Genomic DNA, 15,582 nt, shown 5'->3' with positions numbered 1-15,582 from the left:
GAAGAGCTCCAGGAATTTCCATGAAGACTAAAAAGCAAAAGAAACCACTAGGGGACTATGACAACCATGAAGTAACCAATTCCAAATGGAGATGAATTAATAGACTACATAATAAACTAGGCAAGAAAAAAAATCACAGCAATAACTAGCATGGCAAGAAACAAAGGAATCATAGCAATGAATCAGCATAGGAACTGAGCCTTGCAGAAGGGGTGTGACTGTGGTGTGCCGAATCTGAATCTGGAAGGTGAGGGATGGTTACACGTTCAAAACCATACCTAGTCCGGGCAGACAGCATGTAAAGTGCTTGCTTGCTACACAAGAGTAAGGACCAGAGACGCTCAGATACCCAGAGTCCAGATAAACCAGGCTAAACATGGTAGTCCCCAGAAATTCCAAAGGGTGGAAGGTGAAGACAGGGCATTGACACCCAGAGCAGATTGGATAGTCAGAGACAGCACAGCAAGGTCTGGGTTGGGCGAGAGACTTTGTCTCAAGAAGGAAGTTGGAAAGCAATTAATGAAAATATCCAAACTCTAGCACAGAGATCTGTGGGGTATGTTTTTGGGTTTTGTTTTTGTTTTTTGAATGTGGCATGTGTACATGGATATTGGAGATCAAAGGCAGAGCTGTGTACACACTAAGCACATGCTCTACCACTGAACTAGACTACACTGCCAGCCCCAGAAACAGGGAATAGAAGAAAGCAGTCATTTATTTGGGCCTTCACTGTTATGTGGCGCATGACTGTACACACACAATTGAATGTATGTATGCACACGAGAAGGGATCACAGTATAATTAATCTAAATCCAAGTGTTCCAAAATAAGTATTTTACACATGCCATCTAAAAATCAGTTTAGGAGGAGATTAAATAAAAAATAAACAATTTAGCACAATATATTAAAGTGCCAGAAGTAAAAAAAAAAAAAAAATCTCTGGGGAGTTTTAACAGAAGGGGAGAGGGAAAGATCCCTCATGTAAGATTCTCTTGCTAAATTTGACATTTTAAACTATATGTACTATTTGTATTTTTTTAATTACATGAATGTGTATGCGCGCGCGCGCACACACACACACACACACACACACACACACACACACACACACACACACACACACACACACACACACACACACACACACACACACACACACACACACTGAGTTCAGGTGCCTGTGAAGGCCAGAAGTGCTGGATCCCCCTAGGGCAGGAGTTACAGGTTGTAGGGTGCTGGGAGCCAAACTTAGATACTCTGAAAGCAATATGCACTCCTAACCATGAAGCCATCTCAAGTCCACAGTAAAATAAAAATCAATCAGCTAAAAGTCTTAAGTTTAAAGCTTGTGCTGGTTAGCTTTATGTCAACTACAATCGCTTTGGAAGAGAGAATATCAATTGAGAAAATGATCTGAAGGCTGTGGACAAGGCTGTTATCTCTCCACTCTCTCCTTCAAATTCAGTCTATTTCATTGTTATTGCATGCATACATGTATATGTGTATAGGTATTTATTCCCAAATATGACCTGCTCAGTCTCTATAATGTTACTTCTAAGTATGTTGCCTGGCTGACATGTGGTACTGGATAACCAGGTGATATGCTCTTCACTGTGGAAGACTATTTCTCTTGCTCTCAGCATTCCTTAACAGTTTCTAACAAATTCTTCTCTTTTAAAATCAAAAGGATACAGTTTGTGGTGACACCTGCTTGCTATCCCAGCATTGAAAAGGAAGAAATAAGATAAAGATCCCAACTTCGAGCATGGCTAGATAGACAGACAGATAGACAGATGCACAGATAGACAGATAAATAGACAGACAGACAGATAGGATGGATGATAGACAGACAGACAGATGGAGGAATGGCATAATTCCCTTACAAAACCAGTATAAGAACACTAAATTTGGGACAGTGGTTCCTTTTAAATACACACTAGTATTAGACTTATTCTTTACAGCATTCTGGCTCATAGTTGTACTTGTTTTAGTACTCCCCATATGGTTTACTCAGACTGTATCTAGCAGACACAAGGACGGCAGTTAGTGGACCTGCTCACTCTCCAGAGTTCACTGCTCTCACTTTCTTCATGGAGCTGCTTTTACTAGAGATGTCCCCCCTCGTACAACTATTTCCTCAAGATTAAGGGGAAGCTAGTTTTAGTTTCAGTAGATTCATGTATTCTACTACTAGAGGAAACTAAATATCCCCATGCCTTATATTTACCTAAAAATTATACACAACCAAGTATTTTAACGCTTCTAATACCTAGGCCAACAGCAACATCTATTTTAGATTTTTTTATTTTAAATAAACTTTGAGTCTGAAAAGTATCAAATTAGCATTGCTCTCACATCAATCACTTTTTCTTCCATCTCAGGCACATTTCTCCTAGGCCTATTTGCTCCTTTACTTAGTTTCCAAATCAAGCCATTCCATTATTAACAATGCTCATGCTATGCAACAAGTTCTAGAGTAAGTTCTAGAGTGAGGGCATTTTTATTGGAACTGCACTCCAGCAGAAGAACAAAGAACTAACCCTGAAACTGCTTTTTGTATCAGAATCTCAAGTCACAAATCCTAAGGTTCCTGAAGACTTATGGTCATTTTTTAAAATATAATTAAAGAAAAATAATGCACTCTCAACTTAGGATTGTAGCAGTGTGAGTAACCACACAGAATGGATGGAGTAGATATACAGTTAGCAATCTGTCCCTGTTAAGATGTTATGTCATCCATGAAACTGACAACTGAAGCAAGAAATGTGATGATAGACTAATATGGAGTGTGACAGAAAATGAAAACAATCTTGATTAGTGTTCTATACTAGACAATTACTTTGAAATTACTATTAGTATTAGAATAATTTTACACAGTGAATAACATCAGCATTCAACTTCTGAACTAAAATCACAAGAATGAATGTAAGAAGAGTAGTTAAAGTGATGTGCCAAATACAAAATCATTAAGACTAGAAAAGAGCATGGATATGCTAGAAAAACACCACATTTTTAATCAAAAGCTAAGTATAAAAATATTTTTGTATTTTAAATATAGGAGATATTTTCATGTACCATTTTTTGAAAACTAGAACCCAATAGCTGTTGAGAAGACATGTTTTTACCATGTGAATCAGCAAAGATACAATAACAACTCTATAGGTTAAACATTAGGAAAACAAAGATGGTTAACAGTTCATAAAACTTACTGTGTTCTACTTTCTGAACCTAACGTCTGTGCATTAATTCTTTAAATCTATACGATTTTGCTGCTGCTGTTCTTGTACATTCCAAGGACAGTGATACCACACATGTAACTTGCCTGAGTGAGAAATGAAAGGGACAGAACCAAAAGGGTCTTCCGGAGGATGGTTATGTGGAGCAGAGGGTGGGTCTACATTCTTATCTGAGGGTGCGCTCTCCTCAAGCCTGTCTGCAAAAATAAGATCAAACAAAACAAAAAATAAAATAAAATAAAGATGGTTTTAAATGAAAAGTGATATACAGTATAAATCAAAGTAAAAATTAAAGCAATCACCTTTTTGAAAAATGTAATTCACAGCCCTGTTCTTATGAGGACTGAGGCCGTGTCCTAAGGTTGAATACGTATCTGCTGCTACAAAAGCAAGCTGAAGGGTATTAACCAGTGCTAGGCTACATTAACCATAAATTGCCTAACAAATGAGTCTGGTTCACATAATACTAGTTATCTACATTTTATAACATATTGAACTTAAGTTTAATCCCTGCTTATTAGATAGACATATTTAGCAGACATTCAACAAAAACCTATAGAAAAAGTACTGTAAATGGTTATTCATTTCTAAAATTGGTAAATTCTAATTCTCAATAGTCAGAAAAACAATTCACTCTATTTCACATAATTAGTCATTTCCCCTAACACACACACACACACACACACACACACACACACACACACACACACACACACACTATATTTACTCATCCAACAAATGTTTGAGTATTCAGCACACCACTGTTCTGAGCAACTGGAATGTAACATAAAAAACAAAAGGAGGATCCCCCTACACACACCTTCATGTAGTTTATATGCTTATATGAAAAACCAACAAGACACTGTAAGAAATGTAAACAGAGTGTTTGAAAACAAAACTATAGAAGAAGTGTAGAGCGGAGAAAAAGAACAAGGGGGTGGGCAGTGACAAAGAGTGACTCTACTAATTACAGGGTACAAAAAGACCTATCACCAGCTTGGGATGGAGACACCACAGATGAAAGGCAACAGACAGCTATGTTTGAGAAAGAATTTACTCTCTCCATTCCCTGGCCATGGCTTTATTCCCCTACACTTAAGTTGTCTGCACTGGGGATGCTTACACGCACCAACAAAGAACTTTCTTTTTTATACAATGTCCCCTTCCTGATTCTTAGAAATCAAAATTATACTATTTGAAAACTTATCATGAAAGAAATTTTAGGCATTCCCAGTAGACCCTTGTTCCATAGCCATTAAAAAAAAATCAAATTCATGTTCATGCTAACTTGTTTTCAAGAATCCTTTTGGTGAGTAAATTATGTTGCTTTCGATTTATGTTTAAGGGACTAGAAAACAGGGAGGAAGAATCCAACAGAATTGAAATTTCTAAGAATGAATGTACTGCACCTTTTTTTCACATTTTCACACTCTATTGTTAAGGCACCTGTTAAGAAGCTAGTTTCATTACATCTTTCTGGGGGAAAAATATGATGGAGGGCTCCCAATTTACTGTAGTAGAAAGCAATGATGACACATGAAGGGCAGCCCTCAAAGTCTCTTGAGGTAACTAAACCAGAGATTATGCACTGTATCCAAGTCCTCCTGTACCAAGTCGTCAGTCTTCTATACACCTTCTAGATTCTATCAATGTAAGAGTGGGGACAAGGGAAACAGGAAGGCAAAAGAGGCTAAGCCAAGTGACTGCCACAACAGCAGTATGTAAGAAGGGCAATTCCTGAAATCCAGGGGGCATGTATGGACTTAAGTCTGAATTTGGAACAGCCTTCTTAAACATCTGCATACTGCCAGAAATCTAATATAGAATGGCCTCTTACCCTATTACACAGACCTGATGAATCAGAATGTCTAAAGGTGAACATGGGAGCCTCCACTGTACAAAATAATATCAGAATATGGCACCCAGATTATGAAAGTGCAAAATCACTACTACAGTCTTTGAATCTTTTGCACTCAATGTATTATCTTCAACAATCAAGTAAACTGTGGTAAATATATAAACAGCACTGTGCAGTTATAGCAAAGAAACAAACTTCATGTGGGAGTGAGCTAATCCTTATGTAGGGGGTCTGTCTCCATGAGGAAAAATACATAAGGTATTATTATATGAAAAACTCATTTACTCAGTTATTTTCAAACATAAGTCAGCATACATTTATAACAAAATGAATCATGTTCTTATTGTTCCACAAAACACAGAATCAATTTTTAATGGAATGTTTTTTAAAATCATTTAAGGTTTCTAAAGTTCACATAATCTGGGTCTCAGAACACACAATATAAAACAAATACACATTAACTTATTATACAATCAATTACATGGAAATAAAAACAAAGTTCTTAATGTGGAGCCACATTTTAAAGAGCTGGTTTCAAATGAATGGTTTTCACTCAATTAGAACAAGGCCTGATTTTAATACAAGAAATTTACCTCACCATGCCTTACAAAAGAATTGTGTTGGCAGATAAAGATGGATTCTTTCCAAGGCATTTAATTGATAGAGATGGTGAAAACACAGGGTTTTACAATTCTGAAAGCAAAGTACTCTCCATAACATCACCACACAATTAAAATACTCTTGGGGGTATTTTAAGTTGTAGGTTAAATGGACAGAGGCCTCAAGCAAAGACTTGCTTAATGAATAGGGCTGTAAAAAGCAGTATCCGTAGTTACTTTGGAGCCATCCTAACTTGACTGGAAAATTGTTGCTCTGTGATAAGGGCACTGTAGCAGGTCTGAAGGAACCCTAACAAAGGGTGACTGCTGGTATGTTACCATAAACTAATTAGAGACCCTGACATTCACAACTATTTTATTATGTCTTTAAAAATTATACAACATATTCAGTGAAACTTCAAACCAACCAATCTTTAGGTTTCTGTTATTCCTTTTAGTTTTTTTTTTTTTTTTGATGAAATGTTAAACAGAGAACAGGAAATCTATTTGTTCACCAATGAACCACCCATTGTTCTTAATTCACAATTATAAGAGTACAGCTATCTAACCAAACTCAAGTTTCAATTTTCCCTAAACAGGTGATATTCCAATTACTGTTTAACATATTAAATATGACAACTAGACTCCTGAGGCTTACTAACTTAAATCAGGATATGCTTTGGTACAAAAGACAGTGACAACAGCAAGTTTAACTTTAAAGAAAATTCATTGAGACAAACTTTATTACTAATGCTTAATCTTGATTTAATGTATTGTTATCAAGAAAGAACCAGTAAAAGATTCTGAACCATAAATTACACTCGTTTACACTGAAAGTTAAAGCAACAATAGTTTTAGATGTTACATGCCTATTATAGGTAATTAAGGATATTACTAACATTTTAGTTTTAATATCTCAAAAAACGTTGCTATGACTTTAAAATTGCTTCCTATATGAAGCACACAAGTCATATATATTTTTAGATGGTGTTATCTTCTTCCTATTAAACAAATAACCATATGCCACCTTAATAGGAAAATCCTGAATGGTAATGCAACACTGAACTGTGGTCACTCTGCAACTAACCTGTCACTTACAAGGACAATGTGTTCTCAAGAGCCAAAGGGAGATGGCAGTCTCTCTGCAGAAAGGATTTCACCAACCTAACCCATGTGCTTTTACAAACCCTGGAAAACTGTTAATAAATATGTGTGCCAAGAAACAAGTGTACAAACTAAATATGTGGTATTCCAAGGGCATTAATAAATTAGTTCTTCACTTTGGAAAAGGTTGGGGAGACAAGAACCAAGCAATAATGAATACCCACTGCACAGTCTTATGCTGAAATTAAGGTTCTAGAAGAGGTCCTTGCCTATCAGAATGACTTAAACTCTACCATACAGATCAAATGTTGGATACACTACTGCTGTACCTAAATAGGTATCAAAGACGACCTCTAAAACTAGGGAAAGAAACATTTCTAAGGGCATACATCCTACACATTATCGCCAATCTCTAAATTTCCAAAAGGTATTAAGTAATATTCCTCTCTTTGAACTGCAGCCCACTCACTCCTTGTTAAGAGAAGGGAATGTTTTCCACCTGCTTTCAGCTGCTATCTGCCCATCTGTAGTTAGCATTGTGCCCTTGACTCTCATTTCATTTGTAACTTACCAAGATACCTCATGAGTTAAATATAATTTCAAAATGCCAGCTAAACGTCTTAAGATTGAGTGATGGCTCTCGTTGCCTGGTCTAAACGTAATAACCCTGTCCCATCTATCCCAGTTTGGAAGGGAGCAGGGTGAGACTGATGAAAGCCAAGTGACCTCACTGGACTCTACCCCAGTGAGATGCCATTCTGATGTTGTTACATGGTGAAGTAAGGGCAGAAGCCATGTGGTAGTGATACCCACTGCTCAACGCCACTGGGTAGTTTGCAAAGGACTGTGGTTGCTCCAGCCTGACGTCCTGGGCTTTAGTTTGGGACCTGACATCTTCTAATGCAGTGTGATGTATTCTGAGCTGCCTTTAGAAACAGGTCCACAAGTACATGTGAGTCACTGATACTTCCTATCTTCAAATTTAAAAACAGTTGTTCCAAAATTTTAAAAGACAAAATTACACATGTAGGCATGTTCATATATAGTTCCAGCCTACCCCAAACAAATACCACATTTTATAAGACACAAAATAACAAAAGCCCTTACTAGCCCTTGACTTTTTGAAGGAAAAAAAAAAGTGATTTTTTTTTTAACTTAAGAAACAGAAAATATTTAGTTAGTAGACAGACCCCTGTCAGAGCATATTGAAACTGGAACCATCTGCTTCTAAACTAATCCTAGGCCGGGGAAGATGGCTCCACTAACACACTTGCTGCACCAGCATGAGGAGAGAATCCAGATCCCCAGTGTGGATGCGCCAGGAGGACATCGTGGCTACCATCTAACTCCAGGGCTCAGCAGGCAGACAGGAGATTCCAGACAAGCTGACTAGATAAACTACTGGAGAGGGATCAAAGGTGACTCTTCAGGTTGACTTCAGGCTGCCGCAGGCATTAATGTACATACATATGCACACACACATGCGCTCGAATGTGCATACACACACTCATAAAACACTAAAATAATTCCATAAATGACAAGTACTTAAAGACCCCTCAGCATCTCCCTTTACTATTCTTCAGGACATCATTTACATCTTTTTTTAAGTCATGCTTCTGGGGCTACTTAAAATAAACTCCAGGAAAAATGCCAAACAAATGTTGATTTAAAAACATTTTTTAATATAAGGTAAGATTGATTTTATCAAAGTTAACAAATGTATATCAGGGGCTTAAAATTCATTTATATCCATATTTACTCACCAAGATACAAAATACAAATTTAGATTCCAAACATGAATGCCTTACAGGAATCTCTTACATGAATGAAGTTCATCTATAAATTTTACATAAAATACATACTAATTCAGACAAAACATTTCATTTACTAAATGTGTTCATAAAGCTAGTTACCTAAATAAAACAGAAATTAAAAACTGGGAGTTATTTATTAGGTCCTTCACTTCATATGCAAAACAGGGAAACACACTGTGTATATACATATATACGTGTGTATATGTATACAACACATATATACATATATATACACACACACATATACATACATACACAAGCCTCAGGAACTAGAAAATCACTGACATTCTCCACAAAATGAGCTTCTTGCTCTTAATTCTGCAAACCTCTTCAAAACGACCACATTCTTCCAAAAAGGATTACTTCTGAAATACATGTGGCAAGTCTTAATGTATATATTAGGTAGTTTGAGGAAAGGTAATGATTCCAAGTAAAAACATTGACATATCAGATTTAAAGTGGAAAAGAATTTTATTTAGCTTTGGCCATATCAGGACAACAAAGCAACCCCTTTATGTCACCACTCATTAAAAGGACATGACAAAACATTAACATAATGTAGCCTATGTTTTCTCCGGGCATTTTCAAGCATGTCTCAAATCCACCATATCTTCTACTGAATGTGCAACACAAAGCTGCAAAGTGATTAGTAAGGCAAGGTACTGATAATGTCTTCTCTACTTAAACATCAGTCTCCCATGTTTTGAAGATAATATGAATTGCACATTCATAGACAGTAGTTTTTAAGGGTTAAGATATCAGCAATCTTGAGTTTATTTAGCTACTATCAAGCAACTAATTTCTAAATGTGTGACACAACATAGTTTAATAGCATATGAAAGAAAGTGACCTGAAAAGTTTTCCCTCAAATGCACAAAAACAATTGTTCACACCACCTGGAAACAGTCTTTGGCCTTGCTGAATTATAGAGCTGTACTTTATTTACTGTGAAGCAAAATAAGCCTTCAAGTGTCCCTTACTTGATCTGAGAAGGTCGAACTCTCTGTCCAGCAGTTCCTCTTCTGTTAACTTGGAGAAGTTGTCTTCTCCAAAAGGGTTCCACCCTGACATATCAGGCGGGTGACTGATGGCCTTCTCGTTTGTGAAATGCGCTACTGCCTCCTTCTCAGCAACTAACCTGGTTGAAAGAGAAGAGGATGCATGAAAAGGATGACGTTACAATTGAGAAAACATCGGTGCTCCACTCTACCCTTTAGAAACTCTTTAAAACAAGACCTGGGGTACAGCATGGACAGACAACAGCAGCAGTCTGAACCACCTCCACAAGGCACATAGCTCTATAAACAACCACCTGTGTATGGCACACCTGATGTGCTCCTTCCTTAGCCCTTACTCCTCAGCATTCTAGTCCATGAAAAGGGAATACAGCAGTCAGGCTGTGGTGGTGGCGCACACCTTTAATCCCATTACTGTGGAGGCAGAGACTGGTGGATCTCTTTGAGTTTGAGGCCAGCCTCAACTACAGAGTGAGTTCCAGGGCAGGGAGGGCTACACAGAGAAACCCTGTCTTGAAAAAAATTAGTAAGAAAAAAGGAGTGCATCATAAACTTAATGGGGCTACTGAAAAGAGTAAATAATTCAATATATGTAAATAAAAAAGTGTCTGGTTTAAAAACCAAAACAAAACAACAACAACAACAACAAAACACAAGTAGTTGGTATTGGTTGTTACTCTCAAAGTTAACAAGGCCTAAAGTGAAAAATCAGCAACCGTACCAAACAGTATCACTCTAAAACCACTGCTGAATACTGTAAAGTGATCCATACCTACCCTGTATCATATGAGGCTAAACAGAGACACCACAATGAAATGAAGCAATAATTGAAGTCTAGAGCACACAAAAGTAAAATAAACAGTAATTTACCTACAACTAGATAGACTTACTTGGTAAATAAAACTTGGGTATGGCTAAGTCATAAATCTACCTACATGTGGCAGAACTCCATCTCTATTTCCAGAATGTTTTGGACTTGCGAAGGAAGTCCTTAAGACACACACAGCAGGTGGGGAAACCCAGAGAGCATTTCCCTTCTGCAGACAGCTTTTTAAAATGCCTGGCTTCCTATCTGAGTCACTCTCCTCCCACTCCTGGGATGAGTGCAGAGACTGTTTTTGGCACACTACTCAACAGGGTGTCACCTTAACCCACAATTTATGGACATAGTAAAGCGCAGCTACAAGGCCTGGAGGACCAACCGCACACAGAGCACACAGAACCTTAGTGTAATCGCTACACTTCTCTCCAAAAAAGAATGAAACCTAATCCCTAATCTCCCCCCACCCATAACTTTCTTACTGTAGTTATAATTACTTACTTTACCACACTGCATTTCTTTAAATGGCCTTGATTTAAATAACTGTAAATAATTAGGAGTGTTTAAAACAAATTTAAAAAAGGATAATTTTCATTATTAAAATCAGTATAGGGATGCTAGAGAGATAACGAATGGCTAACAGCACTTACTGTCTTGAGAGGCTCTGGGTTCAGTTCCCAGGACCGGCATGATGACTCACAACCATGTACAACTCCATTTCTAGGAGAACAGTGGCCTCTTCTGGCCCTAGGGGGAACCAGGTCCCTACATGGTACACATGCATACATGCAGGCCAAACATTCATACACATAAAATAAAGATGGATCTTTTTGTTTTCTTTTAAGTAACAGAGCGACTGGAGGCACGGCTCACAGGAAGAACGGGCACTTGGCATGCCCGAGGCCCTGGCTTCAATTTCCAGCACAGGTGACAGACATGTACAGGTGGCAAAAGCAAAGATTTCTGCTGTGAATTATTTAGCTCTAAGATACTGATGCGAGCTGGCTGGGCATGGTGGCCCATGCCCTTAACCCTGGCACTCAGGAGACTAAAGCAGGCACATCTTCAAGACTGAGGCCATCCTAGTCCATCGGCAAGCTTTCTGGGACAGCCAGAGCTACATAATGAGAACGACTGATGAGGCTTGACACATTGTATAAACTTATACTTCTGAAGGATCATCAGTCTCTGAAGTACACCATGCACAATAAGGAGTTCAGACAGTGGAACCCTGAATGAGAAGGTCTGTGTTACTTCTGCACACCATACACACTATCAGAACTTTATTTGTGGGTTAACTTTTTTTTCTGTTTCTTTGGACAGTGCTGGAAAGTAAACCTTGGTTGTTGCCATGTGGGTTTCTAATGAAACCATCAGCTTAATGAGTATATACCAACTATAATCAAGCAAAATATGAGATTCTAATTTGTTTCAAGTATGTCGTTTTGGCCATAATTTTCTTATAATAGTGCTAGTAATGTATTATAGAAAAGTGCTAAGTACACAAACAAAAACTAGAGTGAGAAAATGGCAAACACTGATTTATACCTTTAAATTCTGCTCTGTATTACAAAATTTGCCTAACTCATATACTATTTTTGAATCAAATATTTTTGCTTCAGAAAAGCATCTCACTAATTTTTTTAAAATTTCCTTCCTGGTGTCATCCCAGTATGTAACAGATCCCTATCAGTCTTCTTCTTCTCCCTCTCTTCTTCCCTCCTTTCCTCCCTCACTCTCTCCCTCTCTCCCTCCTTCCCTCCCATTCACTCACACACACACAACACTGTGACTAACTGTAGACTTACCCTATTTGGACAGACAAAACTTACAGTGATGTCGTTGTTCCTCATGTCCACTGTCTACTCAAACTCATGTACCCTTCTCTCAGCTACCGTTTCAAAGCCTGGTGTTCTTTGGTGTTCCAGTAACGAGTTTATCAGCTAATTTTAGTCTTGTATTTACAGAGATCCATATTCATTATTTTGGGGTGGCAGGGTTGTATCTTTGTGTGCACATATACACTTGTGCATGTTTGTGTGCATACACACATATATGGAGGGAAGAGACCAACTCTAGTGGTATTCCTCAGGGGCTATCCATCTTGTTTCTTGATACTGGGTCTCTTAAATGGCTTGGGACTCATCAATTAGACCAGGTTGGGATAGCTAGGGATCCTCCATCTCCATCTCCCCATCACTCCCCACTTTAATAGACCCTGAAGATCAAATGTAGGTCTTTGTGCTTGTGCGGAAAGCACTTTAAAAAGCTATCTCCCAACCACTTCATACTGACTCAATTCCAAGATCCCAAAGTACTTACTAATATTAATGTCACATCCAAGTGTGAGAAATTTTGTACCAAAGTTCTTCAATTTACATTAATGATTTCCCATATAAAGTACGCACACAATAATTCTAACCAGTATATATCAATAGTTTAAATTCACTGTCTCCCAACTACACTAAGTTTGCTATACATGACATACTTAAAATATCTGTCCATGTGTAAAAAGAAAATGTGCAAACTTTATGAATTGTCAAGTTAACTGAAGGTAGTAGTAACACATAAGTAGAAAAAGTTAACATGTCTACAAGGGTTATTTTCAACTACTAAAGTAGCCTTCTGGGATTTTGCTTCTGCTTAAATTACAAAGAATGCTGTCACTTGCACACTAATACATTCTTTACCTAAATGTCCTCAGGTATGGATAACTTTGTCTGCAAATATCAACTGGCAGAACTGCTAGATGGCAACAGAAGGAAGGAAGGCACACAACAAAGGACTAGGACTAGGAGGGGAACAAATCGGCTCTACATGAAGACCAACTGGGTTAATTCAAGAGCCACTTAGTGGCCCTTCTCACCAGTGTCATCCACTTTCACAGTAAGTCCCTTTGCAGTCTCTAGAAAAGCACTTGCCTATTGGCACCGAAAGAGGGATCCACTATGGTTCCGAGCTGAGCTGGAAGTGATGAAGTGTAGGAAACTAGGGCTGGTGAGAACTCTTGAGGGGAGGTAAGATACTCGGGTGATGCCTGCTGCTGAGGCTGCTGATGGTGCTGAGGCTGCTGACGGTGAGCTAGCATCTGCTGCTGCAAGAAAGCCTGGTGATACTGCTGCATCTGAAACAAGACACAACATACAACCCACGATCAAGTCACCTCAGCACTACACCTGTGTTCCTTCCTTTTCCCATGGAGAAAAAACTGGAAACCCAAAATATATATTGTATCTGAAGAAGGAGCTGTTATCTGAGAATTACACAGGGTGATTTAAACTAGTTTAATATTAAAAAGCCGGAATTTCATGGGCAGATTCAAAATTCCTCCTTCAAGTGTTTTAAGAAAAAGATAAAGGAGTAGATTAAGATAAACTGATTCTCTGGGGAAAAAAGGGAGGGAGGGAGGAGGGAGGGAGGAGGGAGGGAGGGAGGGAGGGAGGGAGGGAGGGGAGGAGGGAGGGAGTCCTCTGGAGCAAATACATAGTACAGTCCTTGCTGAATCAAACAGATATATGACAAAAGACTATAGGAACTCTTATAAACAGAAGTGTTATCAGCTATAATGTGACACATTTAGATGCAAGAGTTTAACTTCATACTGCTTGCAAATATGTCTGCCTTCAATGAAAACATATCAATTAAGTAACTTTATAACTTGTGTGTATATATACATGAAAGGGCCTAAGTACATGTAGAGGCCAAGACCAACACTGGATGTTTCTATCAATCTCTAGTCTGGTTTTTGAGACAAGATCTCTCACCGAACCAGGAGTTCATCAATTCAGCTAGAAATGGTTAACCAATGAGCTTCAAGGATCTACCTCTTTCTAGCCCCACCCAGTGGGATGCTGGGTGAGCATGTGCTGCTGGCTTTCTACTTCTAATTAGGGCTTGGGGATCTGAACTCAGGTTCTCTTGCTTACATGGCAAACACTGTCTACTAAGCCATCTCTCCATCTTCCCTCAGTTAAGTAACAAAGCAATTTGCATGTGTGTAGACAGAGGTTAAGATTTGGATGTCCTTCCACCATCACTTTCCCCCTTATTTATTGAGACATGGTCTCTCACTGGACCTGGAGCTCACTGATTCGACTAGATTGGCTGGCCAGCAAACCCCAGGTTTTCCATCTCTGCCTCCTTATTGCTGGGATTACAGGTACAAGTTGCTACACAGCCAGATTTCTGAATAGATGCTGAAGATTAAACTTAGGTCCTCGTACATGCATGACATGGCACTTGCTGGACTGACTCATTTCCCCAACCCCCAAGCTGACTGTGAATTATGAAATGCTACATACCATCATGCATACTTAGTAAATTTCAACTTAGTAATACACACCTGTAGAGAACATCTAGATATTACACAGCCCTTACCATTGTAGGATATTGTGATGTGGGAGGTTGTGGCTGATAGACTGAATGCATTAAAAACTGTTGTTGAAGTATCTGCTGCTGCCGCATTGCATGTTGATACTATGATAGGAATAAAAAAAAAAACAGAAATCAATACTGTGGTGGTTTGAATGAGAATGGCCCCCACAGGCTCATATGTTTGAATGATATTCCCCAGCTAATGATACTATTGGGCATAATTAGGAGGTGTGGCCTTGCTGAAATAAGTGTGGCCTTGTTGGAGGTGTGTCACTGGGGATGAGCTTTGAGGTTTCAAAAGCCCATGCCAGGTCCAGTCTCATTCTCTCTCTTCTGGAAACTTGCGGCTCTCTCAACAACTTGTCCAGCACATGCCTGCATGCCTGCTGCCCCATCACCTACCCACCATGATGACAACAGACTAACCTCTGAAACTGTAAGCAAGCACCCAATAAGCGCCCAAGGCATGGTGAGTTGCCTTGACCATGGTGTCTACTCACAGTAACAGAATAGTAACTAAAACAAACAATATTCAGACCTTTTCAATGCCAGAGGGTTTTTTTTTTATTATGATTTATTTTTATTTTGTATATATGGGTGTTTTGCCTGAATGTCTGTCTGTGCATCATGTGCATGCAGTACCCACAGAGTCCAAAAGAGGGCGGAATCCATCATATGGGTACCAAGACTTGAACCTGGGTCCTCTACAAAAGTAGCTAGTGCTCTTAACCAATGGGCCATCTCTCTCCTCCCAAGTTCTG

The 15,582-nt window shown here is 38.7% G+C and overlaps 1 protein-coding gene across 1 annotated transcript in view; it reads right to left on the bottom strand.

Moving 5' to 3' along the window:
* The window catches only part of Bmp2k (BMP2 inducible kinase), a 90,165-nt gene that overhangs the window by 17,799 nt on the left and 56,784 nt on the right, over positions 1-15,582 (bottom strand). The window contains exons 12-15 of the mRNA XM_027387669.2: positions 14,825-14,923; positions 13,369-13,571; positions 9,592-9,749; positions 3,323-3,433 (exon numbers count right to left, since the gene is read on the bottom strand). Coding sequence (XP_027243470.1) covers positions 3,323-3,433; positions 9,592-9,749; positions 13,369-13,571; positions 14,825-14,923 — 571 coding nt within the window. The remainder of the gene's footprint in view (positions 1-3,322; positions 3,434-9,591; positions 9,750-13,368; positions 13,572-14,824; positions 14,924-15,582) is intronic.

Source organism: Cricetulus griseus (genome assembly GCF_003668045.3).
Source record: "Cricetulus griseus strain 17A/GY chromosome 1 unlocalized genomic scaffold, alternate assembly CriGri-PICRH-1.0 chr1_1, whole genome shotgun sequence".
In the NCBI taxonomy this organism is placed as follows: domain Eukaryota; kingdom Metazoa; phylum Chordata; class Mammalia; order Rodentia; family Cricetidae; genus Cricetulus; species Cricetulus griseus.
Note: the sequence above shows the minus strand (reverse complement) of the source record. Positions and strands in the feature narration are given on the sequence as shown.